Source organism: Catharus ustulatus, chromosome 22, assembly GCF_009819885.2.
Source record: "Catharus ustulatus isolate bCatUst1 chromosome 22, bCatUst1.pri.v2, whole genome shotgun sequence".
Taxonomy (NCBI): Eukaryota; Metazoa; Chordata; class Aves; order Passeriformes; family Turdidae; genus Catharus; species Catharus ustulatus.
Genome location: NC_046242.1, coordinates 4,983,297 through 5,008,243, shown reverse-complemented (window position 1 = coordinate 5,008,243; position 24,947 = coordinate 4,983,297). Strand labels below are relative to the sequence as shown.

General features: G+C 44.0%; 1 protein-coding gene across 1 annotated transcript; it reads right to left on the bottom strand.

The window, feature by feature from the left end:
- Window positions 1-178: 178 nt before the first annotated feature.
- PITPNA (phosphatidylinositol transfer protein alpha) lies at window positions 179-24,514 on the bottom strand. Its single transcript, XM_033078271.2, has 12 exons — window positions 24,407-24,514; window positions 19,656-19,686; window positions 13,990-14,135; window positions 13,378-13,469; window positions 9,719-9,726; window positions 8,719-8,793; window positions 8,281-8,364; window positions 7,316-7,393; window positions 6,280-6,390; window positions 4,687-4,809; window positions 3,895-3,964; window positions 179-2,862 (listed from the first exon to the last, which is right to left on the bottom strand). The coding sequence occupies exons 1-11, from the start codon at window positions 24,424-24,426 to the stop codon at window positions 3,917-3,919; spliced, it is 816 nt and encodes a 271-aa protein (XP_032934162.1). The 5' UTR covers window positions 24,427-24,514; the 3' UTR covers window positions 179-2,862; window positions 3,895-3,916.
- Window positions 24,515-24,947: the final 433 nt, after the last annotated feature.

Sequence of the window (24,947 nt, the reverse complement as noted above, 5' to 3'; positions counted from 1 at the left end):
TCCGCGCCGCCCTCAGCGCTCCGCGCCCATCGCGCGCGTGACGGGGGCGGGCACGGCGGCTCCACAGCGCCCCCTGCCGGCCCGGAGGACCCACAGCAGCCACCGAGAAAACTCCCCCCTCAAAAAAAAAAAAAAAAACAAACAACAACCCCAAAACAAAGGAGGCCGAAGCGACAGGCTCTGTCTAGTATTTTATTAGATTTCTTTTCCAATATGCCTGTATTGGAAGATTTAGGAGACAAAAAAGGCACAAACTCACATTGAAAGAAACGACGAGATAATCTAACCCATTCTACAAAGTGTGTGTGTCGCCAAAGGAAAGAGCGGGGAGAAGCCGCCGGGAACGGCGGGGTCCGGCGGGGGCTGCGGGATACGAGGGGCCAGGGGGTGCCCTGGAGCTCCAAACCCACCCATGTGGATGGGAACAGCGATCCCGGAGCATCCCGGCCCTCGGGAGGGAGCCATCCCGCCGGGAGCCCGCAGGGCCAACGGGTCTCGCCAAAGCTGATGGAAATACAGCACGGGAACGCTGCGGGATCTTTGCTATGCTCACTAGCAGGAACCAAGCGTCGAGACTGAAGGGGCTGTACAGGATTCTATCCAAAGGCTGAGGGATGCTTTCACTCAGGATCCAATTGGAAGGACAGAAAACAAAGGGCAGGGAGCAGAGGGGGAGTATTGAGGTTGAAGTTCCTGCAGTTCCCCCCACTCCCTCCCTCCAAGTTTTTCCACTAATCAGGAAAGCTTTGTGTAAAAGCTCTTACTCTGAAATCAGAGGATCAAAAAAGGATTGCAATGGTGGAATGTTACAATCTGCTTCCACGGCGATTAGTGTCATCGGATGGAAAGCCTCTTGGATAACACAAACTGAAAGAACAAGTGTGCTGTGTGTATTCTCAGGTCGCCCTCAAGTGTAAGAATCCCTCAAAACATAACCAACAAACACGAACAGAAGTCAGTGCATAAATTCTCTGTTAAAAATACTTCAAATTGAAAGAACTCTAACTGGGGCCTACACTCCTAGAATACTTCTGGAACAGCTATACAACATGTCATGAGACATCCTGGTCCCAAATAGCCTCAAAGATTAAATTTTAGTTTCTTTACCTATTTTACAATAAACTTGTTTTACTTCTGCCAGGTGAGATTGCTAAAACCCCTCAAACCCCACCCCAACCCCACAGAACCGTCTGAGGTCACTGAGAAGAGCCTGCCAGAGTTACTGGTACAATTCAGAGCTTATTGCACTTAGACATGAGTAAGGCAAAATAAACTAAAAACAAAGGGATAAACTGCCCCCTTCCCAGAAACCAAATGCCATCCTCTCCCTCCAGAGCATTCCCATCTTCTCTCACACTGAAAACAGCTCTGACCCCAGCACAGCCTTTTTCTGGGATCATTTCAGGATCTCCTGCTTGCAGGAGTGGGAAGGGCTGGAGGAGTCAGTGGAGTACAGAATGCTAAAAAGACTCCTCAAAAGTGGTGATACACCCACGACTGTTTGGCATACAAGATTTTCATGTTAGTGCTGCCAAACACACAAGTGGAAAATAAAGTTATTACTACTAGGGGAGGAAAAAAAAAATCAAACATTGGGCCTTAGGGATAAGCAAAGAATTAGGATTTTTTTTCTCATATGTATTGAAGAAAGCAGCATTTTCTTGATTCTGTTCTGCTGAGTTGATTGTCTAAAGCTGATAACAACATAAGGATAGTTACAGTAAATATCTGAGTTCATTAAATAATAAGAGCTCTTTACATTAACAGTGTCCTCTGTGATTTATAATAACCAACAGATATCCTAGAAAACTGCAGATCTTTATAAGCTGCACAAAAGGAGATATTTTAGTCAGTCTTGCAATGGGAAGAATTATTGCTGAGCAGAACCATCACTCCAGGCATCTGGATGTACCCACATGCCAAGACCTCACTTGCACACCAGCCTTTGCAACATCCCAATTTGTCCATGGAGAATTACATTATTATTATTATTAGTCAAAACCATTCCAGCTTTATGGGAAGTCTTAATAAATAAAGAACCAGGAAGTTGCAACATATGTCAAGAAAGATTTTGTAAGACTGACACACACAGCTGGAGGATAACAGAGCTACATGAGCCAGACAGATCCCAAAAATGGAAACTCAATAGGTAAGTGCTGAAGGTCCCAGGACAGGGCCTGACTGCAGCTCCTGGGCAGTCTTTAATTCATGTTTGTTAAAACAGAACAAAGTCATGCCCTGCAGAAGCCACAATCACAACTCATCACAAACCAAGAACTCTCTGGCTGCTCCTCATTTTGTGCTCAGGTTACCTGCCATTAAATATCTCCCTCCAGGAGCAAGGGTGAGAGCAGAACATTTCCTGGAAGAGTTTTAAATTAAATATGGACAATTTCCCTCTCCAAACAGACATTCAAAGAACAGTGAAGGGCTGGGCAGAAACAAAGGTGGCAGTTTATCCCACTTGGAAAAAAAAACCCAAAAAAACAAAAACAAAACAAAAAAAAAAATCTAAGTCACCACATCACAAGACTATTTGAGCTAAAAATGTCACTTGGAAATCAAACAGGGCCACATGGAAATTGGTCTGAACACAATGAAAAAAAGAGGAGGGAGGAGTCATAAATACAGCGGTCTCTAAGTCACACGGCCCCCAGGAGGAAACTCCTTGGGGTGCACGTGCTAACATTGGAGTGCTTAGTACCAGACTGTCTATTTGCTCACAATATTAAGGGGCATCTAGAATTAGCTATGGGAGGTTTAAAATCGCCTGCCGGTGTGACAGAGAAAGGCTTGATCCAGAGATGGTCCGTCAGTCAAGGGTGTGGATTCCCTGGGCCTTCCTGACGACTGTCTTGCAAACTGAAACAAAGAGACAAGAGGGAAACGTTTCAGGGTGACTCTGGAAGAGCTGAGTGCCAAGGGAAGTGGCAGACAACCTTGAGAGAGCAGATGTGAGTCAGGCTGTCTCGCCAGGCACACAATGCGCGGTTACACCGCAGCGCTGATCAGAGGAAATGGGACACGGGAAAATCAAGTGGTTGAAGCTGCATTCAAAAGTTAAAATATTTCTATCAAAAACAGCCCTTCAGACACTTCCTCACCTCGTGCTCACCACTTAAACCAAGCAACCAGCAGATAACAGAGGACAAACAGAGGTCAACAGTCAGGACAGGAGGATGTGGCTCTGCCCCACCCTGTTCCTTCCAAGGATAACTAGGATGGCATTTTACTGCCCTAATTAATATGCTCTTCCCAACATAAATGAACAGTCCCTTCTTCCTCCTTGCCTTCTTACTTCTCTAATACCATACCACATTTTTGAGGTGTCTAAGAAAAATCTGGCAAAACCAGCCCCCATATTAACAACATATTTAATAGAATAGAAAAGAAACAAGTCAAAAGCTTTAAAACTGTCCTTGCTGCTTCTCCTGCAATGCCCAGGTGTTACTCCAAGCCTTGGCCCATTAGTAAATACTCCTAACAAGCAATGGGAAAAATAAATTCCTCACAAATACGCTTGGAATGCTCAATTTACAACTGTATTCTAAGCATTCACATGTCTAACTTAGTTTTTTTGAGACTGACAAAAGTTTCTCTGCAAGTCATGGAAAGTAACATGCACTACAGAAATAAGAATAGCAGTAAAAACCACACTAGATTTTAACACATTTTTCTTACACTTTTCACTCAGACTTTTCTTTAGAACAGTTCTGAAACAAGGCAATAAACCTTGCTCATCAACCTGTCAGTGAAACGAGTTCACTATAAAAACAATCAATAGCACAGATTTGCCTGTCAGAAGCTATGAACAGGATCATTTCTCACACAAATGTTGGGGGTTTTAAACCAAACAGAGCAATACAGAGTTTTGTCAAACCTCTTGATACCTACAGTGCACAAGGAAGGAGTCATATTAGTCATCTGCAGCCGACATTCCTTTCACTGGATCTTTTTCTCTCATCTGAAAAAGGAAACAAGTGTTCAAGTACTGATTCTCACGTGTGTTATCTCAACATTTATCGCTATGGAACACCTCCTGGGTGTAAGACATCGATTGTATCTCAGCACCTCAAATCAGTGATTGTGAAATGCACATCCAGGCATCATTTCTGGTTAAGCTGTGGGTTGGCAACAGATTTGGAACCATTATCCAAAGGGCAAGAGTGTACATGCAACTGTAATGAAATATCCTGAGGCATGAAGGGAGAGAAGGGTGCAGGGCAGGACACAAACCATGGAACAAGGTTCTCTTTATTACCAAACTTGTGTTTCTCAGAGTAAGAATCCTGTTACATACCCTCACTACCTGCTTATGGTACTTAGAGCTAAAAAATCTTTTACTCAACAGGTTTCTGGCAACTAATGAGGACAAAATCGACCATTCAGCTTTGAGTAAAAGCAAACAAGATACTGAGGCAGTAAATGAATCATTGCCACTCATCCCCTCATTACCTGTGGTTCAATACATCTACTGGCTCAACAACAAACAGAAGGAGAATTCCATAATGATTAGGAGGAGATGCCAGCACGATGGACTCATGGCCAATCATTCAAAGCACACACAGCATGACCTAAATAGCACAATTCACACCATGGCCGACAGTGCAGCAGCCTTTCCTCTCTGCTGTGCTGGAGAGCAGCAGCTTCTCACACAACCCACACCTGCCCTGCTTTGCCACTGACCTCATCCAGCTGTCTCTTGGTCTCCTCCTCCATCCTACGGATGTCCTCCATAGTCAGATCAACCCACTTATCAAGCCAGCAAAAGAGCTGCCGGTGGAAGTTTGTGAAGAGCCGCTTTTCTTGCTGCAAATGGAATAAAACACAAACCAGCTTAGTCACAGGGCAATTACCACCGAGCCCACAGCATTGTAACAATTTTCTGAGATGTGTACACTGAAGAATCAGCTCCCTCGCCCACCTTTCCATCTAGCTGCCACAATTGGAAACTGGAGATAGCTAATTTTTATTCTTTTATCAGAAAAGCTAATCTAGTGCCTTCAATCCCCAGAGAAATACCTTTTACCCCCAAACCTAGACAGCAGTCTGCACACTGCACTGAAGGAATTGGTGAATTTGCTTTGACAGTGTTGCTCTGACTGAATAAACTCCTCTGAGTTGGGTTTACTTAGAGCATGAAGTGCAGAAAAAAGGAGAAACAGGTATTTTAAAAATCCTTAACTTGATAAAATCTGGAATGTACGAAGTGTAAAGGGCTGACATACACCTATCTTGTTTTGTTTTCCCTTTGTAGTGACCTAAAAAAAAATGCCTGAACTTGTTTTTCACAGCTGAAAACCCTCCAGCAGAGGTGACTAATGTGCACAAGCTACTCCAGGTTTGGAGCAATTTATTTCCTTTTTATAAGGGATAAGCTAGGCAAAATCATTATATTAGACAGGGATACACAATGCCTCTTGGAAAGACCTCATTAAAGAAGGACACTTCAGTTTTACCAATTATGGTTTCATAGCTCATCAAAAGCACCTTGAATACTTGGATGCAAACCTGTAGATACTCAGAAAGGGACTGAAGATACTGTTTATTCAGGGCTTTTGTTGAGGGATTTGAAATCCTGCAGCACCATGGCTGTTCCCCCTTGGAGCTGTCTTTAGATTGCATCACCAGAGAATTGCTTTTGCAGAAGCAGCTCTGTGGTTTATCAATATTAACCACTGAGAAGTCTCTGTGATCTGAAGGCACAGGAGGTTTATGAACACAGCACTGCCTGGAAAACCACACACAACCATTCCCAGGTGTAGCATCCTGCTGCAGCTCATGGGTTATAGACTCTTCCACAAAAGAGCTCTTTTCAACATACCATTTATGTTTTAAGTTAATAAAGTTTCCCACCATCTGCTTATTTTTTAACACAGCAAACTAGGAGAGGAAAATGTGACTGGAGCTCCAAGATTTGTCAGAAAGATCCTCAGCTGATCAGGCTCAAATAGCTGGAGCCATCTCCCTACAAAAATGTTTTACCCTTGCACAATGTAATTCCAGTATAAATGCATCATCTCACCACTCACAAACCAGCAACCAAGTGACTGCAATCCTGATCTATTAAACAAGACTAACCAGCCAATTTACCTTCCCACATTAGAGTGAAAACGTTCAATAGCCAATCCACAGAACAATCAGCCAGCCCTGCCCTTGCATTAGCAGCAAATTGAACCCAGCTTGAACTGACTGCAGAATTTCAGGCAGAGCCATTGCCTGGACAGCAGGTGGCTGATGAAATGTGCCCCATTCCCATCTCCTCATCACACAACTTACCTTCTGTATAAAGTTCTCCACTTTATTCTGCAGACCCCACCACTTGAACTTGACTGTTACCAGCTTGTAAGCACACATGTATGGACAATCTGACTGCTTCCCCAGGTCCTTCTGCAAAGACACAAAAATATTCACATTAAGCCTCTAGCCAAGTGTCTCCAGGAAAGCAGCTCCTTCAGTCCTAATTATGAAGTCTTCCCCCAGTTCCCCACAATCCTCTTGCATCCTTACACCCTTCTTATATTTTATTGACAAGTTTTGTCACACCTTGGCTCACCCTTTTTCAAGGCATGATGAAACTAGACCCTGGTTTCCTTCACAGGTGGCTTTCCCTCCAGTCTGAGAACAGACTATTCCTTCCTCTGCTCTGTTGTCCACTTTCTCTTCCATTAAAATTGTCTTTCTGTATCTTCACTGTTCTACCACGGCTACTTTGCTTCCTCAAAAGTCTCTTGATAAAGTCTCTATCTAAAACATTTTGGAATTAGATTATATCATCTGACTAGATCGTTGATTATACACAATACATGATTATAAAGCTTCCATATTATGAAAAAAAACTCCATAAGGTTTCCTATTCCCTATTACAGGAGCCATAACCACCCTTCCCAAGTGAATCATATCAACCTCAGTTTCTGCCAAGTTTGCCTGCTAGAAGTCAGACCTGCACACCAGTAGCTCCCCAAATCCCACTCAGGATCCCTTTTAAAGACTGGTATTATATCTCCACACTCATAATGTCTTTAGATTCCAAGAATTTCAGTGAAAGGTTAGACACTGCTGGTCATTACTCAGCCATCTCATATTTGAATTCTCTTGGGTGAACCCTTGGGCTGAGCACCAGACAGCTCTGGAGATTTCCTGGAACTCATTCTCTTTGTACCAAGCTCTTTCATTTCTTATAAAATTAGAACAGATTCAGTGCTGAGTTCTGCATTTCCTTCTGCAGAAGGGATGCCAGTGTTTTCCAGATGTATCTTTGGCTCCAAACCCCAATATCTGTCCCAATACAGTTCCTGAACTCATCAATACAAACCTTCCAGTTGGGACCCAGAGGTCCACGGCCAGTCTTGACAGATTTAAACCTTGCTGGATCTTCTTCTGCCTTGTAATCCTATTGGACAGACACAAAGATTAAACACAAGTTATCCAGCTGTTCTGTCACACAAAGGATTTATTTTCCTGGGCCAAGACTAACCTCTGCCTTCTCAAGAGCTACAGTGTTCAGACCTCACCATTAGGTCAGACACCCTCAAGGAAACATTTTTCCTCCCTCTGCTGTGTCCTAGACCTATAGAGAAGTGGTGACAAACTGATATGACCTTTGTAAGGTTATCAGAAGGTCTGTAGGATGTTTCCTGTTGTTCTTTGGGAGCTCAGCACTGCTGTTACAGAAGGCAGCTGTGCTATCTAGGGTTTTTCACAGCACTGTATCTGTGTGATGCTCACATGCTGCTCTCCAGAAGGAAAGTACAGTCAGACTCACAGTACTACCATGAAAATGGTATCAAATACTGTTTGAAAGTCAGAAACTCAACCAACATTCCATTTTTATACAGTTGGTTTTTCTTTCCAGTAAAGCAACACCCCTTTCTTTCTCACAGTAACTGGAGTGCTTCTCAGAACCAAGTGTTGGCTCCATTATTTCCAGACACACTTGTGAGACCATGGGTCAGTATAAAAAGGGGGAAGTTTAGGAGAGATCCTGACTGGGAAGGGGAGTGCCACTTCCTGCTATTCAAGCACTTCAGTCAGCTGCAGTGCTGTAGAAATACACTGTTACATGCACAGGGCAACACATTTCACAGGCAGTGCTGACACAGTTTTAAAAAGAGCTTTTCCTGTGGCTTGCATGAGCAGTTTTAAAGAACTCCTTTCCTCCTGTGTCCATCCTCTCACTGGTCCTGCTGCCTGTGACCATCCCTGGAAGCACATTTTGTCCATGATCCCCTCTTTTAGCACAAGCCAGCCCCCCAGGGAGCTGTTACCCACCTACCATACCTTGGGGAGTACTTGGCTCCGATCAGCAATGTCTATATAAATGGCTTCTACACTCTTCCATACCTCTGGCTCCAGTTTATGGACCTGCAGGGAAACAACAACACTCAGTGACAGAACACTCCTAGTCTAAGAAAATATAAAGGCAGATGGAAATGCAGACACCCAGGGCTCCCCTTCCCACCTACACAGAGGTGAACACACAGCTGGAGAGTTTCTAAAGAAGCAAAGGTGCTCACACAGAACAAGTGTTTGGGGGTCAATTTTATTCAGTTTATGTGAGAAGCCAAGAGAAGATAGTCTGCCTTGGTAGTGAGACAAATATTTGAAATGCAGGAACACTGTGAATAGACAGCTCCACACAGCACTTCTCTAACCCAGCACAGAAAGCAGCACTGTGACATTCAAGAGATGAGTAAAACACATGACACAAGTACTCACATTCTCTTGTGTTCCAAGATCTGATTTATGCCAGGTTTCAATTTTGATCAGGAAGTCATCCTTCATGTACTCATTCTGTCATCAAAATAAAGCTTCTTGTTAGTCTAGGATATATAATTTGTCTTCTTATTACACAGATAATTAGGATTAGATTAGGATAGTCAACTCAAAGAACTGAATAATACAAAGAATGGACTCTCCATTTGACTGGGGTCTGACTTAGGGAATTTCAGAATTATCTGTAACCAGATCATTGCTTTCAGCAAAATTGATTGATCATTAATTACTTAAGATTAAATAAACCACAAGCTGTTCACAAAAAAAACCCCAAAACCCATAAGTTCTATTGTTTCAGTGAAACATTTGGAGTTTATAAACAGCTTTTTCTTTAAAGGACAATATCTGCCACTCTATTTAGAGTTTAGAAGGGGTAACATAAGTTAGCGAGGCAGAAACTGTCTTTCCCCAGAGATTATTGTTCTAGCACTGAGTACATATTTTGATGCAACTCTTCAAATTAATAACAATATTAAACTGATGTGCTGAGAGCCTTGACACTGAAAGGGAAGGGACAAGAAGCACAGTTCTGCCAAGTAAGCAAAAAACTTTCCATTTCTCACTATTACTGAGTAGCAAAGGACTCCCAAAGGTAACCCTATCCTCCCTCAGGGGAGCACAAACAAAAGCACAAGGCAGTGAAACACTCAGCATGGAGAAAGGAAACATCAAATTGAGAAGAGATTAATCAAGGGGACAGCATGGCAGGAGCTATCTGGCTTTTACTCAGTTTACCACGGCAAGGGCTTGCTCCCATTTGTAAAGCTGAGCACAGACAGATCTCTGCCCATGGACACACCACACTGGGTAAGGGCAGTTAATCCATGGGATCTGACAATGATAAAAGCCAAAGTGCCTTCAGCACAGGTTAAAGAGTTTCTTCTACCTAGAACACTTCATTTCAGACATTATCCCACAGAATATCAGTAAAAGCAATACTTACTGTAATAACTGCTCCAAGAAATCAACACATGGAAAGAAAGAGACACAGTACTTTAGTGAGAAAAGACTGCACAGCAACCACTGCCCTCCTCCCACAGCTCCAGCTTCCCAGGTACCTCTGAGGGAAAACACATGGAAGTTAATAAAACCCAGCTAACTTCACTCCCTTCTCCTCTGGAAATTCTCAGATCCTGGAGAAACCCAGAGGAGCAGCAATTAATTATGCACTGCCACTTGTGCTCCTGGCCTGCAGCCAGCTGGATGAGAAGATGGAATAAGTATGTTCAGCTGACAGCTTTTTACCAATCCTTTCTCAGCTTGCAGATAAGGAGCCTCTCTGTGCTTCCAAAGGAAACCCATGCTGGACTTCAGGCCAGCCTGGAGTAACCAGACCCTCTGCATCTCTGCTGCTCGTGGTAACTGAACTCCCTGGACACCCAGGCTCAATTATTCAACACAGAAAAGCAATTAAAGATCCTGTGACAGTCAGCATCTGCACTACCTGAGCAGTTCTGCTCAAGCAGAAGGAAGTCTGAAGCTGGAGGTGAAGTTCTCTGCTCTGTTCTGAAGGCTAATATCAGGGCTTGATTAAGGAGCAATTTTAAAGGTATTGTAACAATTTTTGAGTTTCCAAGCCAGCATCCTGGAGACAGTTACCATCCCAAATCACCAATCATGCACATCCTGCTGCCTTAATTACCCACTGCTGGGCTTGGACTGTTCTGAACCCCTAGCATGTGAAAATTGCTTTTTACAGCAATTTTACAGAAAGCCAATTATTTAGACTGACATGTTGGGCTGGAGGGAGAGAACAAGAAGGCAGAGCTGAGGCTAATTTTTCAAAGGCTGAACTTCATCTCATTAGTCTCATCTCAGAACATTTCATTATTTCTGCAAGAAGTAAGTAGGGTTTTTTCCTTCTAGTCTCAACAAAATACTGAATAAACCAGCAATAATTATGATTATAAACCAAAGCCTTCTCACTTTGCCATGACTGTGTGCTGTGACTATGCAGCTGCCTCAAACAGGTTCCTTCACCTTCTTAACTTCTTCCCTGTGGGGAACACTCCTCATTTGTAAAGAAACAAATTAATCTCCTCAGAAATGTCCACTCAAACTTCAGTGCTCAGGTTGCTACAAATTAAGACCTGCTTCTTGAGGCATTACAGCAGCAACTCCTACACCTTTCAACTGCAGTTATAACTTCTCAGTTTCTTGACATTTGGCCACAGGCCATGGTTACACTCAGAGTAGAACACACATCAAATTGCTTTTCTAAAAACATTTAAGCAACATTAATATTTAAGTCAGGCTGCAGAGAAGAACACTGTTCCCCTTGGCACCAGCCCACAGGTACAACAGACAATCCTCACTTCATTTTTACTGCAGAAGTTGTGAAACCATGCAATAACAGCAACCTCACTTACAGTTTATACTCTCAAAGGAGCTAAGCAAGGTTTCCATTCCAAGTACATAAAATCAACATATTAGAGCACAAACAAGTGTGCAGAACTGCAGAAAGTTATAAGCCAGGCATTTAAATTCCCTCAATCCCCAGTACTACTTTGATAATGGCCCATCATATGCATATAAATCGAGCTTCTCAGAGGAGATATAGGGAAATGTAAGAAGGATGAACTCATATAATTAAAAAAAATACCACGAGGCACAATTAAGTAAAAGCACTGCTTTATTCCTGTGAACAGCTGATGTGCAAGCAAGCAGGGCCTCAGGGAGAGCACAGCCACAGCACCTCAGACAGCAGGGCACAGGCAGGAGCACCAGCAACTCCTACACTCAGGTTTAGTTCCTGCTGGCTCCCTGCTGCGTCCCTGCTTTTTAAATTTCAGGTTCTAGAGAGAGGGCTGAAGGCTTGGCTGCTCTAAGCCAGCTCAGCATTTTCTGCTGCCCAAAGAGTCACAGCAGGGCATCCAAATCTCCTCATATCCAACCAGAACACCTGAGTGCATCCAAAGGAAAATGGTAACACCCAAGGCAGCCCCACAACACAGCCATGGCTCCTCACATCCATGGGCTCCCTCTCACATCCAAGGGCTCCCTCACATCCACAGTTTCTCCCACTCACATCCATGGGTTCCCAGATCCAAGGGTTCTCTCCTCCTGCCCAATCCCAGCCAAGGAAAGGCTTCAGCAACTTTTCCAAGCTCCTCTTGCTTCATGTCAGGCTGGCAGATTCTCTAAACAGATTTATCAGCCTCCGCATCAAAACTGCCTTCTGCTCCAACCCCCACAACAAAGCACTTTTTATCTCATATTATGTTGCTGTTTATTACAGTTGAGGGGGTTTTTTTTTGGTTTTGTTATCATTTCTAGCATATCAAAACCTGAAATTTCTTTGATTGTGTTGAAAAGCCTTGTAGTTGATTTTAGTATTCCATGTTTTCCACTTCAGTAGAATTTTAGCAGTGTGTAACTGAGGGATAAGCAGTTTTAGAATAATAAAAGTAACTCCATACCTTTGTTTCAGAAACTGGTGGAGAAGGAAAAGAGGAGGTGGAGGATACAGCCAGGCATTTAAATCAGCTCAGTGGGCTTAACATGGAAATAAACTAGACATGTACTAACTAATTTAAGTAACATGCAGCAAGAAAACTGCATAAAACTTAAAAGGTTGCACACAACTTTGTTTCCACCTCTTCTGTGAGACATTAAAAATTTATTCTAAAGTTGATGGCAGTATCTGAATTTTGTATTTGATATATCCATTCCACTAGACTGTAATTTCACAGACTGAAGTAACACTGTCCTCTCCCACTGCAGAGCTTTTTCCTTCTTTTAAAACACTTCATTTAAAATTCACTTAATTGTCAAAAAAAGGTTTTTTTATATATTGAGTTTCAAGAACAGTTGGAATTTTTAAGTGTCTCGTTCCCATAGTAACTGTACCACTACCAACTAACAGAAAATGTATTCTTCAGAGATCCAAACAGCACAAAATGCTGCCAAAACACTACAGAAGTTTGGAGGCAAAGTCAAATTTTCAGTTCCCAGCAGTGAAGACCAGAGAAGCTGCAGTGGTTAAACACCATGCTGGTAACTTCAGTAAGTAAATACTGACCACTCCTGTAGAAAATAGGTCTGACATGATTTCAGCACTTTGCACAGCTCAGAGCCTCAGCCCTGCCTTTACAGATGGGTTCACTTCAACTGCAGCATTCTCTGCCCAACCCTCACTGACCTCAGATCCTGCAAGAGAGCAAATCCCCATCACTTAACACCTGTTCCCCTCACCTGCACTAAGCAAGAGCCAGCTGAGCTCTGCCCTGTTCCCTTCTTCATTTTCCACTTCTTCCCACCTGGCTATGCTGCACTTGAGCACATAAAATCACCCCTCATGTATTTATTCCATCAGAGTTACACAGCTATTCCTTTAGGAAGACTCACAGTTATTTCTTTTCCTCTCATAGAAGAAGGTCACTCAATAGCAGCACATCAGACAAGGGCTGTTCTTTTAACTCCTCAGCACTGTATTTTGCTTTTTTTGACCACACAAAGGGCTCAGAGAACAGAAATCCAAGATTTAAAGAGCTGAAACAGCTTCTCTACTGGTTGCTTCTTTCCTTATACCCTCCCTTACCTTCTCCCCCTGCCCTCAGAAAACAAAAAGGGAGAATCCAGAGCCCTTCCTCAGGCACTCACCAGTTCTGCAGTAGGGATAGGCATTCCATGCTTTTTCATGTATATTCAGAGCTCCTTCAGGGGCCAGCATTCTCACAAATGTTGGCACTTTGCTGTAGATTTTGGAAATAGGAAGAAAGGCACTGGTAAGGACTACATGCAATGAGGTAGGACATCACCTGGAATGCAAACACTAGAGATTTGCACAGTTCTGGAATTTCTAGGACTCTCCCCAACCCCATTACAATGTTTTCCAGAGATGCTAAATCAGACATGTTAATATAAAACTTCTTTACATAATGGAAGATGAAATAAAAGCTAAAAAAAAAAAGAGGCTGAAAGCAGGTTTAAATCTAGGAGGTGTTTTGCTCTTTAGCCAAATTCAAATATGAAAATACTGGGTGGCAGGATCAGACTTGCTTTGAAAAAGCTCAAAGCCAGATTTTCTTGGGCCACATTTCCAGGAATGGGTGGGTGTCCCAGCAATGCTCACTGCCAGGTGCTGGTACACTCCTGCCTCACCTCTGCATCTTTCAGCTTTTACACAATCCATGATTTACAGTTGCTACAACCCCTATTCCATCCCCCTGTGGTTCCTCTTGCCCAAAGCAGGGAATGAAAAGGCTGCCATACCTCTGTAAGTGGTAGATCTTGTGTGTGTACTGCCCACGCTCCCCATCTCTCTCGTAGGGTTCGTTCACCAGCACTTCCACTCCTTCACCTCCACCAGTTTCATTTTTACTGGCTTCTGCCACGGAATACAGCTGCCCCACTTGATACTGGAGAAGTTAAAGATACATTACTACCATGGCTATAATTTAGCTGAAGTAATAACTTTGTCAGAAGAAGCCAAGGACAAATTTATTACCCAGGGAGAGGGCAGAGAAAAGGACATCCACTTGTATGGGCAGATAAGCTGCTCATTTAATTTCATTTGAGATAGAAAGCTTGAGTGGTAGTTAGGAGGAAAGCACTGCCAATGAGAGTTACCTTTAACCCTTCAATCCCAAGCTCCAAACCATCAAAGAATCAGGAAAAGATTAAAGGGGCATCAGAAAGAAAGAAAACACAGATTACCCCAGCCATACTACAGCAAAATCCATTTGGTTTCATTTTTTTTGGCACACATGTGTCCCCAAAAAAATTGAGAATAAGGCACTGCCAGTTCTGATTCAATAAGCACCCAGTGCTGCACCCAGAATAGTACTAAAGAAATTCACATCAAGCTTTTTTACAAAATGCAGGGGAAGGGAGACAGGAGCTAAAGGGTACTTGCACCACCTGATTTAGGTGCTCCAGAGACAAACTTGTTAAATGAGCACAGCTTAGGAGCCCCTGAGGGCCAGAGGTGAGCATCCCCCACATGCAGTTCAAACAACTGAGTATGAAGCCTGAAGTAAAGAGGGTATTTTTATTTTGAAAACTTTATCTAATGAAATAACTGAGCCAGTGTCCCAAATGAGCAGTAGATCTATGTTGTCATTGCTCCCACTATTATTTTTCCTATTATCTTTGGTTTGGGTTGTGTTGTTTTTTTCCCTGTATCACACTTCCTCTTAGCCACAGGCTTAAAGCACTACCAGGGAGAGCACAGAATTTCAACATACAGCAAAATTCTTACCCTAAAATCATTTCTCAGTCTCTTACAGACACTCACTTGGCAGCATAATTTCTCAGAAATCACTTAAAGTACTTGATACTACACAATTTCTTTCATAAGAGGCATTCACAAATGTTTCCCAGGGCAGAGCAGTGGAAAAATCAAGAAAATGAACAAAAGGGAACATTCTCCTCTGCAGAAGATGTGAAGTTTAATGCAGTAAGCTGAAAAAGGGGATGCAGAGCTCAAAAGAAACATGATCAAATGAAGAAAATTCACACAGGTCTCTCTGAGGCAAAGTTCTATGAGCAAAGTTTGAGGATGAAGAAGCTCAACCACTGAGTTAAAAGGAAGAGCTCTAACTTAGCAGAGTTAAGTCTCAGGGACTCTTAAATGAGCAAAACAGCAACTGTTGCCAAAGGCAACAGTACAGGGAGGCAATCTGAAAGGGTAAACCACAAAGAGTTTGGCACCAGAAGTGCAGTGATTAAAAAAAAAAAAAAAAAGCAAAAAAACCAAACCAACAACCCCCCCCAAAGTTCCATAACATAACTACAAAGCAATGCAACACTGCTCAGTTCCACAGCATAAGGCTCTGCATCAGAAACAGGAATAACACTTCTGAAAGCCAGCCTGGAAAAGTGGAATACTGCTCAGAGCTGAGAACCCAGAAATAATTCACTGGGCTGGAACATCTTCTGCAACGAAGGAAAATTTCTACAGTCGTTAAATTTTGTTGTCAGAGCATCCAAAATAACAACAGTACCCAAAGCTCTCTGGCACTTTGTACCATCTGGTGCCAACAAAGGCCAAGGGAATATTTGTTCCTGCTGGAAGAATAGATGGAAACCAGAGTAACAAGGCTAGGTGTGCTGGCCTCAGCTAATGTGGGGCAGAACAAAAATCAGAGCATTTTCAAGCTACGAGCAGCAGCTGAATCTGTCCACAAGGTCCTGGCCCAGGTTACATGAGCAGCCCTCTCTTGGCTGGACAGTTCCTGCAGTGTCACAGCAGGTTGGGTTTCAGTCTGGATTTTGACTTCTGACATTTCATGCACCACACTGCCTTCCTTATGACTCCCCACACATGACCCACACAGCACAACATTCACCTCCCTCCAGAGGAGCAAAACATGAGAGTTGTGAAACCTAAGAAGCAAAGTTGCTTGAGCAGAGTAAGAGCCACACAAATACTCACAGAACAGTTCATTATGAGTTTGGTAACTACAGGATTACAGGGAAGGGCTGAATGGCTTTGCAGCAAGTCCCAGGACAGAGCTCCAAGAGCACAAACTAATTCCTCTTAGCAACAGCCTCTTATTCATTCCTTCTCCCTTTCAAATACTTGGGTCAAAGCTGAGACACTAAGAAGATAAACCCTTTGGTTTAACATCTTCACCATTTAAACTTCCCTGTTATTTCTGAGCCTTTAATCACATTGATAAGAGAGGAAAGGGCTCAAATAGAACTGTCCCAATGAGCAAATCCCACATCATTCTCCCTGCAAAGGTAAACACAGAAACAGATTTTGGCTCTGTGAATCTGGACTCCAGACAGGCCTGAGAGCTCCAAAAAACTCCTCTCCTCTTCTGCAGAAAGTCATCCCTCTTGCTCTGTGCCAAACACCTCTTATACAGCTGAGAGAATATCTTCATTGCACCAAATTTCCTCCAGCAGGCCTGATCTCAACACAACCATCTTTAAGAGCAGTTGTTTTCCTGAAAGCTGCTTTGAAAGCAATTAATAAGATTCCTGTGTGTTTGGCAAGCTCCTTGCCATGTGAAAGGAACAAAGAGGCAGCACAGAATGTGTACACACAGCTCCAATCCATAGCAGCATTTCAGTGGCAGCTGGCAGAGACACCCACACGAGTCCAGGCTCCCCAAGCTGGCACCTGATGCTGGTCAGGGAATGGGAGCAAATCCTGGCACCCACCACTCACCAAGGAGATTCCCTTTGCTCCCCACAGTGGGATAAAGGGAAAAACCAACACAGCAGTGCAGCTTGCAGCCTGCACTTGAGCAGGACCAGGTTTTGGCAGGGTTTCCATGTAGAAGACAGACTGCTACAGTCTAACTCCTACATGCCAGCTTTGGAGTTTTAGTCATCGCCAGGGCTTCTCTTGCACTGTTTGCTTCCCATCTTGGCCAACTAAGCAGCACTGAGCTGTGCATTGATTAAGTCACAGCTCCCTAATCCCTTCCTGCTCACTGGTTTTCTCTTGAATTCCATACTATTGGTTAAGATCCATTTGCTAAGGGTGGAGACTGAACACAGAATCCCTGGCACATCACACAACCTCACAGAGGACTCCCTCAACCCTTTCATGATGTCTCAGCTGCAATTCATTTCATTCTTATCTTACACACTTTTGCCAACAATTTGCATGCAGGTGTGAACTCTTAAGCCTTTTCAGCAAAAAGCAAACATATAAAAATGAAATCTGAAGTCCTCCTGCTAGCCAGAGATGCTTCATGAGCAGCTACACAGTCAAGAGCAATAACAAGTCTCCAGAGCCCTATTTAAGAGTTTTGTACACAAGGAAATCCTTGAAAGCAGTGAAGCTTTAACAGCTGGTTTGTAGAACAGCAGTGCAGTGACCAAGTGATGCACAGATGTGTCAGCATCTTTGCACACAGGAAGGGGGATGAGGCAATAAACAGAACAGCAGTCATCCTCTGAGTCAACACTGGAAATAACCTTTCTTCTGAAGCACACCCAGGTAGGCAAAACTAAGTGAACTTTAGAACCCTCTCTGCTCAGGGAACTGGCTCCTGAAATCTCCCTATCACAGGAAAAACACCAGACCTTGAAAAGGGACATGACTCATGGAACACAGTGACAATGTGGAGAAATTCAATTTGGTCAGGTTGGGGGTTTCTCCACAAGGCAAGCATGGACCCAGAGCAGAGCCATTCACCTCCTGAAACAGATAATGCCAGGGCACCCTCACACAAGGAGGGTACCAGAGGCTGACAGACAATCTAGAGCCCAAACCCCCAGCTCTCCACACAGGCAGTTTGCACACAAGGCTCTGACCAGCAGGGAGGGAGAGCACAGCCAGGGACTCGCTTTAACTGGATGAAGGCTAATCCCAGTATCAGAGAACTCAGGAAAACCCCAGGCTGGGTTCCATCCAGTCCAACCCCCTCAAAGAAACAATCTGTATGCTGATGCTTTGCCTTTCCTTTACACAGCTTGACACCAAGGAGCCATATCCCTACAAGGCAGGGTTCCTGTTATTCAGGAAGCTCCTTTCTGTCCATTGAGCTGGAGTAACCTGCCATTTACCCACAGCTTTCTCTAACCTGCAGGTTTGCATCTTTGCTTACTTGAGAAACCTGATCATGTTACTCCTTCCTTTGTTGAGCACTTGCTCTTGTAATGGCACTGTGAAAGATCCAAACTTCCCTACTCTAATACTTCAATCTAACCTCTGTTAAAACTGCTTGAAATAGATTCATGCAGAAAGCATAAAAGCTACAGGTAGGGAGCAAGCAACAGCCAGAGCTGCTAGCATGAACAGCCTTGTTCTGCACTAACACAGATCTAAATCCACTCTGATCAGAGGTCTGGGCTTCCTCTCAGCATCTGATACCTGTCACAGCACACTGAGCCACAGGAACAAGAAACTCAGCTTAGACACTTCTTTTTTTCACTTTTTTTTTTTTTTACTTTTGTTTTACTAGCCAGTCTATGGCTGTAGGAATGCACTACATGAAGTTCTAAACTGTGTTCTGTCAAAAGAGTGAGAGTTATAAAAGGGATGTGCTTAAAAAAGTGCTGCCATGAGCCAGCCCACCACTGTCTACGCCACAGAAGCTGCTATATTCAGAGGAAAGAAAAATGAACAAGAGTGATGTTATCACAGCTCTCCCTAAGAGTTAGAACAAGGCTTTGATCAGGGTTCACAAACACAAGGCTTACAGCCAAGGATCACAAGGCAAAAATAAAACACATCCAGAAGAAGGCATCTGCCACGGAAGGGCTACAGACTCAGCCATTTCAATTTTTACCTTGTTAGTATAAAGACTAAAAAATTCAAAACATTTATATGGTCAGATTCTCTGCAAGAGTGGTGTTCAGTGCAGGAGGGAGGAAGGAAAGGCAAGCTGCAAATCAAAGGAAACAGGAGGGAAACAGCCACTGAGTCTGCACAGCTATTCCATGGTTGGTTTGGTGATGAACATCACCCTGTCCAATAGAAACTGCATTTCTTCTCTCAATTCAGCTTTATCTCAACAAAAAGAAAATTTTCTGTATGTAAGAGCTAAATAGCACAGGTCTTAAGAAGTCCTTTTGCTATATGAGCCCCCTAAGTCACAAGTCATTCTTGATCTTTGCCTAAGAGTTTAAAACAAAAGAGTTCCAACAAAACACAGTTTAAAAGGTGACTTAAATTTGTACTACAGCTTCCCCTTCATGTTAAAAAAAATAGCAAAGAACAATAGTACTAATCAAAAGGAAACTGCACTTGAAAACAGCCTGACAACTCAAGATTTATAATCAGCATATCTGAAAGTGTTTTATAAGAGAGGTGATTGGCACCCTCAGACTCAATACAATTATTTGGCCAAAAGGATGGTGAATGAGTAACAGCTCACAGGGGCTCCTGAAGACAGCTTGCATTTTCCAGTTTTTGTTCATGCTTTGATCACAGGTTTATTTCCAGTCCTAAAGCAAGGAAGCAAAGAACTCACCTCCTCCACAGACACGGGCAGGATAACGCGGCTGGAAGGGAACAGAGACAGCAATTAGCAGATATCCCTGCAGCCCCAAAATCCCACATTCCTCCCAGCAAAGGCTGCACAGCCCTCCTCTCCCCCCAGAATTCCAGCATCCACCCAGCACTCCTCAGGCCAAAGACTATTTATATAACAACCTCAAAAAGAACCAATATATCACAGAGCATAATTGCATCCCTCTCCTAAAACTCTGTAATTCAACTGGTGATACCTCACTGGCCTACAAACCCACACAGCACCCACACAGGGGTGATCCCTCTCACTCCATCCTCCCAGCAATCCCATCTCATTCCTCTCCAAGCTGCTGGGGAGGTTTCTGAGGGCCTCAGCAATTCTGCAGAGATCTGCAATAGCCACAAGGCACTGCACGATTTGCTCACATGTCCCAAAGCAGCAGGAGCAGCAGAGGAAAGATTTTCTCAGAGCTCAGGGCAAAGGAAGGTGCTGCCACTGCTTTAAATGAGTCTTTTTTTTTTTAAATTGTGGTTTCCTGAATGCTTCTGAGAATCAACTGACTGGACAGCACACCAAAAAGTGCCTGAAGTCACACAGATTTTTTGGGAAAGAATCAGTTTAAGGCTGACAGAAATACATGCTTGTTAAGGTCTTCTCCAAAACTGGATTTGTGTTTGACTTCTGCTTTCAGCAAGGATGATGCTGAACAAGGGACAGATAGGAAATGGATATGGCTACCATGGGCAGAGGAATTCCCAATTCTTTGGGAATTAGTCTCAAAGAAGCTGGGACATAATCAGGGGAAAAAAGCTCTCAGTATTAATAAACAGATTTTGAAAAAGCAATAGTGCTGAAAACAGATTTTTTTTACACTTTACCAAAAGAACAAGCTGCAATGGGGGCAAAAGATTACAGATTATGCAAGATTACTTGTGACAGCAACACTTTATGCTGACTGCAAGTACTGCAGAAAGAACTGCAATAGAAGTTCAGTGTCAATAAAAAAAAAAGAATAAAGCACTAGAGGCACTCATTGTCACCAAACACATGGGGTTAATGAGCCCTAAGTTTGTTATTGCCAATACCTTGTGCCTTCATGGAAAAGCAGCAGAAAACATCAGCTCAGTGGCAGTTCAAAAGTAAATCCAATATTAGAAACTGGAACAGCACACAGATACACACATAAAAAAAGACAATTATGTCACCAGAATCTGCCACATATCAACATCTTGAATATTGCACATAGTCCTGGTCACCTTATCTCCAAGAGGATAAAGAACAAGTGGAGGAAGTTTTAAAGAGGTGTTTAGAGATGGGGAAAAGCTCCTGTGTGAGAAGAATGCAGTTAAGACTTGGCCTTTCAGCTTGGGATTAAAACCAGCTAAAAGACTCAGGTATGGAAGAGTTTTAGAGATCATAAATGATGCAAAAAAGTGAATGGAGAAGTAACAGTGACTGATTTACAACAGAACAATCATCAGGCAGCAAACTTTAGACCAAATCCTGTGTGCTGCTTTACATCACATCTACTGAAGACATGGCATTCATTGCCAAACACAGGAAATAAAAGCAATTTTTAAATGGGATTTGGTCAATTCATGGAAATCCATGTGCCACTTGCTGGTAGGATACACTGAACTGTAATTGTTTTACTCACTGTTACATACTGCTCCCTGAAAATACCTGCTGAAAGACAAGAGGGAAAGGACCAACAGCAGTATGGTGTAAGGGAGGATAAAAAAAGGAAAGGGATGTTCACAGGTAGATTTTGCCATCAAGCATGATGTGTTAGTTAACTGGATAAAAGTGCAATAAGAATTAAAAGAGGGGCTGGATGATAAATTCAAGTGAAAGACCAAGAAACAGGGAAGAAATAATTTCTCTGGAATGGAGTTAAAACAGTTTTCTTCAAAAAACCTGGTGTAAAACATTGCTGTAAGCAAATGAAATTCCATTTAGGAAAATGGAAGACACTAAATCTGAATTATTATCTTGGAGTTCAATGGAGAAACATAAACAAGATCAATGATTTACAGTTTGTTCATCTCAGCAAACCAAGAAAGTGGAGTAAAAACCTCTTACAGGTAGTCAAGTGATAAAGGAGGAGGGAAGACTCCTCAAGAGGATCTTGAGGAAAAGCTTTGCAGGAGCAGCAATGGGAACAAACTTGAGGACAGAACTTGCTCAGTTGATGAGAAATTCTATGATGTGGTTGGCCTGCAAATGGTGAGGAACATTTAAGATCCCTGTTAGATTAAAATCTGCATCAAATGCCAGCAAAGGGAAGCACAGCTGCAGGGAAGGTCAGTGGCATTATCGTCACTTCACAGGAAAGGGAAGTGAGTCTCCACACTCTGATTCTCCTCAAGGTCTTCTGAGGCAGTTTAAAATCAAAATACAGACAGCAGGCAAGACTCCAGCCAGCATTTACAAACCCTGACACCAAAAAAATGCAAACAAATGAACGAAATCCATGCAGTTCATCTGGATAGAAATGCAAGATAAGTCTGAAAAGACATCAAATGAAAGTGTTAAAGCCACCACTGCATAACCATCAGGACAAGAAGCTGTAGGGAAATGATGATAATGACTTGTCTGATAATAAAATGACATCAGGTTTTTGCTATATTGCTCTATTTCTGTATCTGCTCCTAAAATACTTACAGGGCACATAATAAAACCTGATTTACCAGGGAGTGTGACAAGGGTCACAGAGATGGAAGAATAATCTGCTCAGATGAGATGAGGTTACAGATCATTTCGATTTTTACCACCTAGGGCAGGAAGGCAGTAAGGACCTGCATGTAACCAGAACTAACAAAAGTATCAGCAAAGCATTTCAAATAGCCAGCTCACACCAAAACAAGTGGTTTCAACATGCCTTAAACAACTGCTTCCTGGAACATGAGATTTCATCAGAAGCCATCTCAAATAGGATGTAAATTGGGTAACTTCAACATACAACCTCAAGAATATTTAAATCTGAGCCAATCTGACACAACTGGCTGGGAATCTCAAAAAGTCAAAAATAAATGTTCATTTGGAAAGTCCAGTAGCAACCTTGACTGTCCTTAGAGCCAGGTATGTCATAGTAAGGCAAAACAAAGGGAAGACAAGAAACTGTAATGGCAACACTGAAAAGGTTTGGTGATCCTTTTGAAAATACAAATAGAAACCTGTAAAATGAAACCAATGTAGTAATTCTGGTCTTTTAACCTTTACACTTCACACCTTGTTTCTGAAACAGGCAGTGTGAAAGACCAGCAGGCATGCTGATGAGGTGAGGTAAATAATGTTGAGTCAAACAACTTTTGGAAGTGACAGTCACGAAAATGAACTGCTCACACTGTGAAAAATCTGAAAATTTAAAGTACATATGTTCTCACCTTTACAGCACAGCTCACTGATAATGAGTTTTACTGTGGTACAGGGCAAGGGATTGTGAGCAGAAGCATGAAAAAGATACACAATAACCCAGCCAAGGTGCTGTAAGAGGGAAAGTAGTAAATTCATAGGAAAATATCAACAAAACAGATGTTGTAGAAGGAGTTAATTATCTTTTCATGCACCTGAAACTAAGCACTCAGCCCAGGTTTGTGCCTGCTATCCAGTTTAACACTACAGAAGGTAATGGTGTTTTTGTGTTACAAAGAGCAGCTCTGCTGCTGCTCCTGAATTCTACACTCCTATTGTTTGGATAAAAATAGCAGGGGTTTAAGGATTGGGAGGAAAAAAAAAAAAGTTAATCAAGTTTAAAGGCAACTACAAGGATCAGTACAACCCTCAACATAGTTTTAATATTTAAATCTGCACCATGGTTGATAATCTTGCAAAGTAAAAAAAGGAGGACACAGTCATGTAGGTAAATGTGTCTAAGAGAAGACCTGAAAACCCACTTTATCACCGGGATCACAGCATCTTTTACACGGGGAGAAAGAGACAATAAACAGAAAGCCTCTTCCACCAGCCAAAAGAAGTTTAAAACGACGGAATGCACTTAACTTGGGAATGCACTTGAGTTAACCTTAAGAATTGGGGAAAGAACAGAGTCCAGCTTTGAAGACACCCAGGCAAAGTGCACCGGTCCAAGATAGATTCCACACAGCGAGCACAAGGCTGCTGAACCGAGGGCTGTGACAAGCAGCGTGTGACTAATAGCTCCACACCCTCATGTCCAGCCAGTTTTCCACCCCTCCATCCCCATCACGGGGCAGGACAACCGCAGCAGCCTCAGGGTCAGCGAAGAACCCCAAGGTGAGGCTTCCACACACAAAAATAATTGGGAGCTACCTCATTTCTGACATTCTCGGGAGTCCCTCCTTGGAGATTGCACAGCCAAAGGCGGGATGGGATCCAAACCGGGTTTGACACTCGGTTATGTTACAACGAGCAGGGGGCAAAACCTCCCACAGAACCCCCCGGGACTGCTCGGCCCTGGGCACCGGCAGCACCCAGCGGGGCCGGGCGGCCGCGGGGGCAGCGGGGGGGCCCCGCGGAGCCGCAGAGGGGCCGAGCGGCCCCGGACCCGCCGGCAGCCGCGGCCCCCGCCCCGCCGTGACCTTCACTGCCGCCCCTCCGCCGCCGCGGCCCTCACGGCGCTCCCCGCTCCCTCCCTTCCCTCCCCGCGCCCGCACTGCGGGGCCAGGCCGGGCCGCCCACCCGCGGCCCTCACCGCGCCAGGCCCCGGGCGCGGAACGGAGGTGACCGGAGCGGCTCAAGGGGGCCGGCATGGGGGAGCTCCCCGCACTCACTATTCCTTGATGAGCACCATGGCGGCGCCGCCGCGCGCCTCCCGCCCGGGCCAGCGCCGCTGAAGGTGACAGGAGGCGCGTCCCGGGGCCGCTGCGCGGGATGGACCGAGCGGAGCCGAGCCGAGCCGAGCGGAGCCGAGCCGAGCCGCGCCGCACCGGGACGGGGGGGCCGGGCCGGCGGGGGCCGGGGCGGTTCGTCTCTGCGGCAACGGCTGCGTCACCTCCGCGCCGCGCGCGGGAGGGGCGGGGCCCGCCCGCCTGGCCCCGCCCCCGCTCCCTCAGCGGGCGCGCGCCTCCCTCACGGCATCGCCCGCATCGCCCCTGGCGTTCCGAGCTAAAACCCCGGGGTTTTGGTGTTGTTTTTTTGGTTTTTTGGTGCTGTTTCAGCTTGAAGGTTAGGCTTGCCAGAGCAGTGCCGCAGTCTTTCCAGCAGTGCCGCTGGCAGGGTCTCCTGGCAAGCCCTCAGGTTCTTCTGGATCAACTCATCAACGCATTTTAAATTATAGCTGCTTCTTTAGGTTCTCCCAAGAGGTGTAAACTG

Bases quoted from the DNA above. Each gene is read 5' to 3' on its own strand.
- PITPNA (XM_033078271.2), bottom strand. From the start codon at position 24,426: ATGGTGCTCATCAAGGAATA. The intron at 19,687-24,406 runs GTGAGTGCGGGG...GTTCCCTTCCAG, and splicing joins ATGGTGCTCATCAAGGAATA to CCGCGTTATCCTGCCCGTGT. The intron at 6,391-7,315 runs GTTTGTATTGAT...GTGTCTTTGCAG, and splicing joins CTCTGGGTCCCAACTGGAAG to AAGGACCTGGGGAAGCAGTC.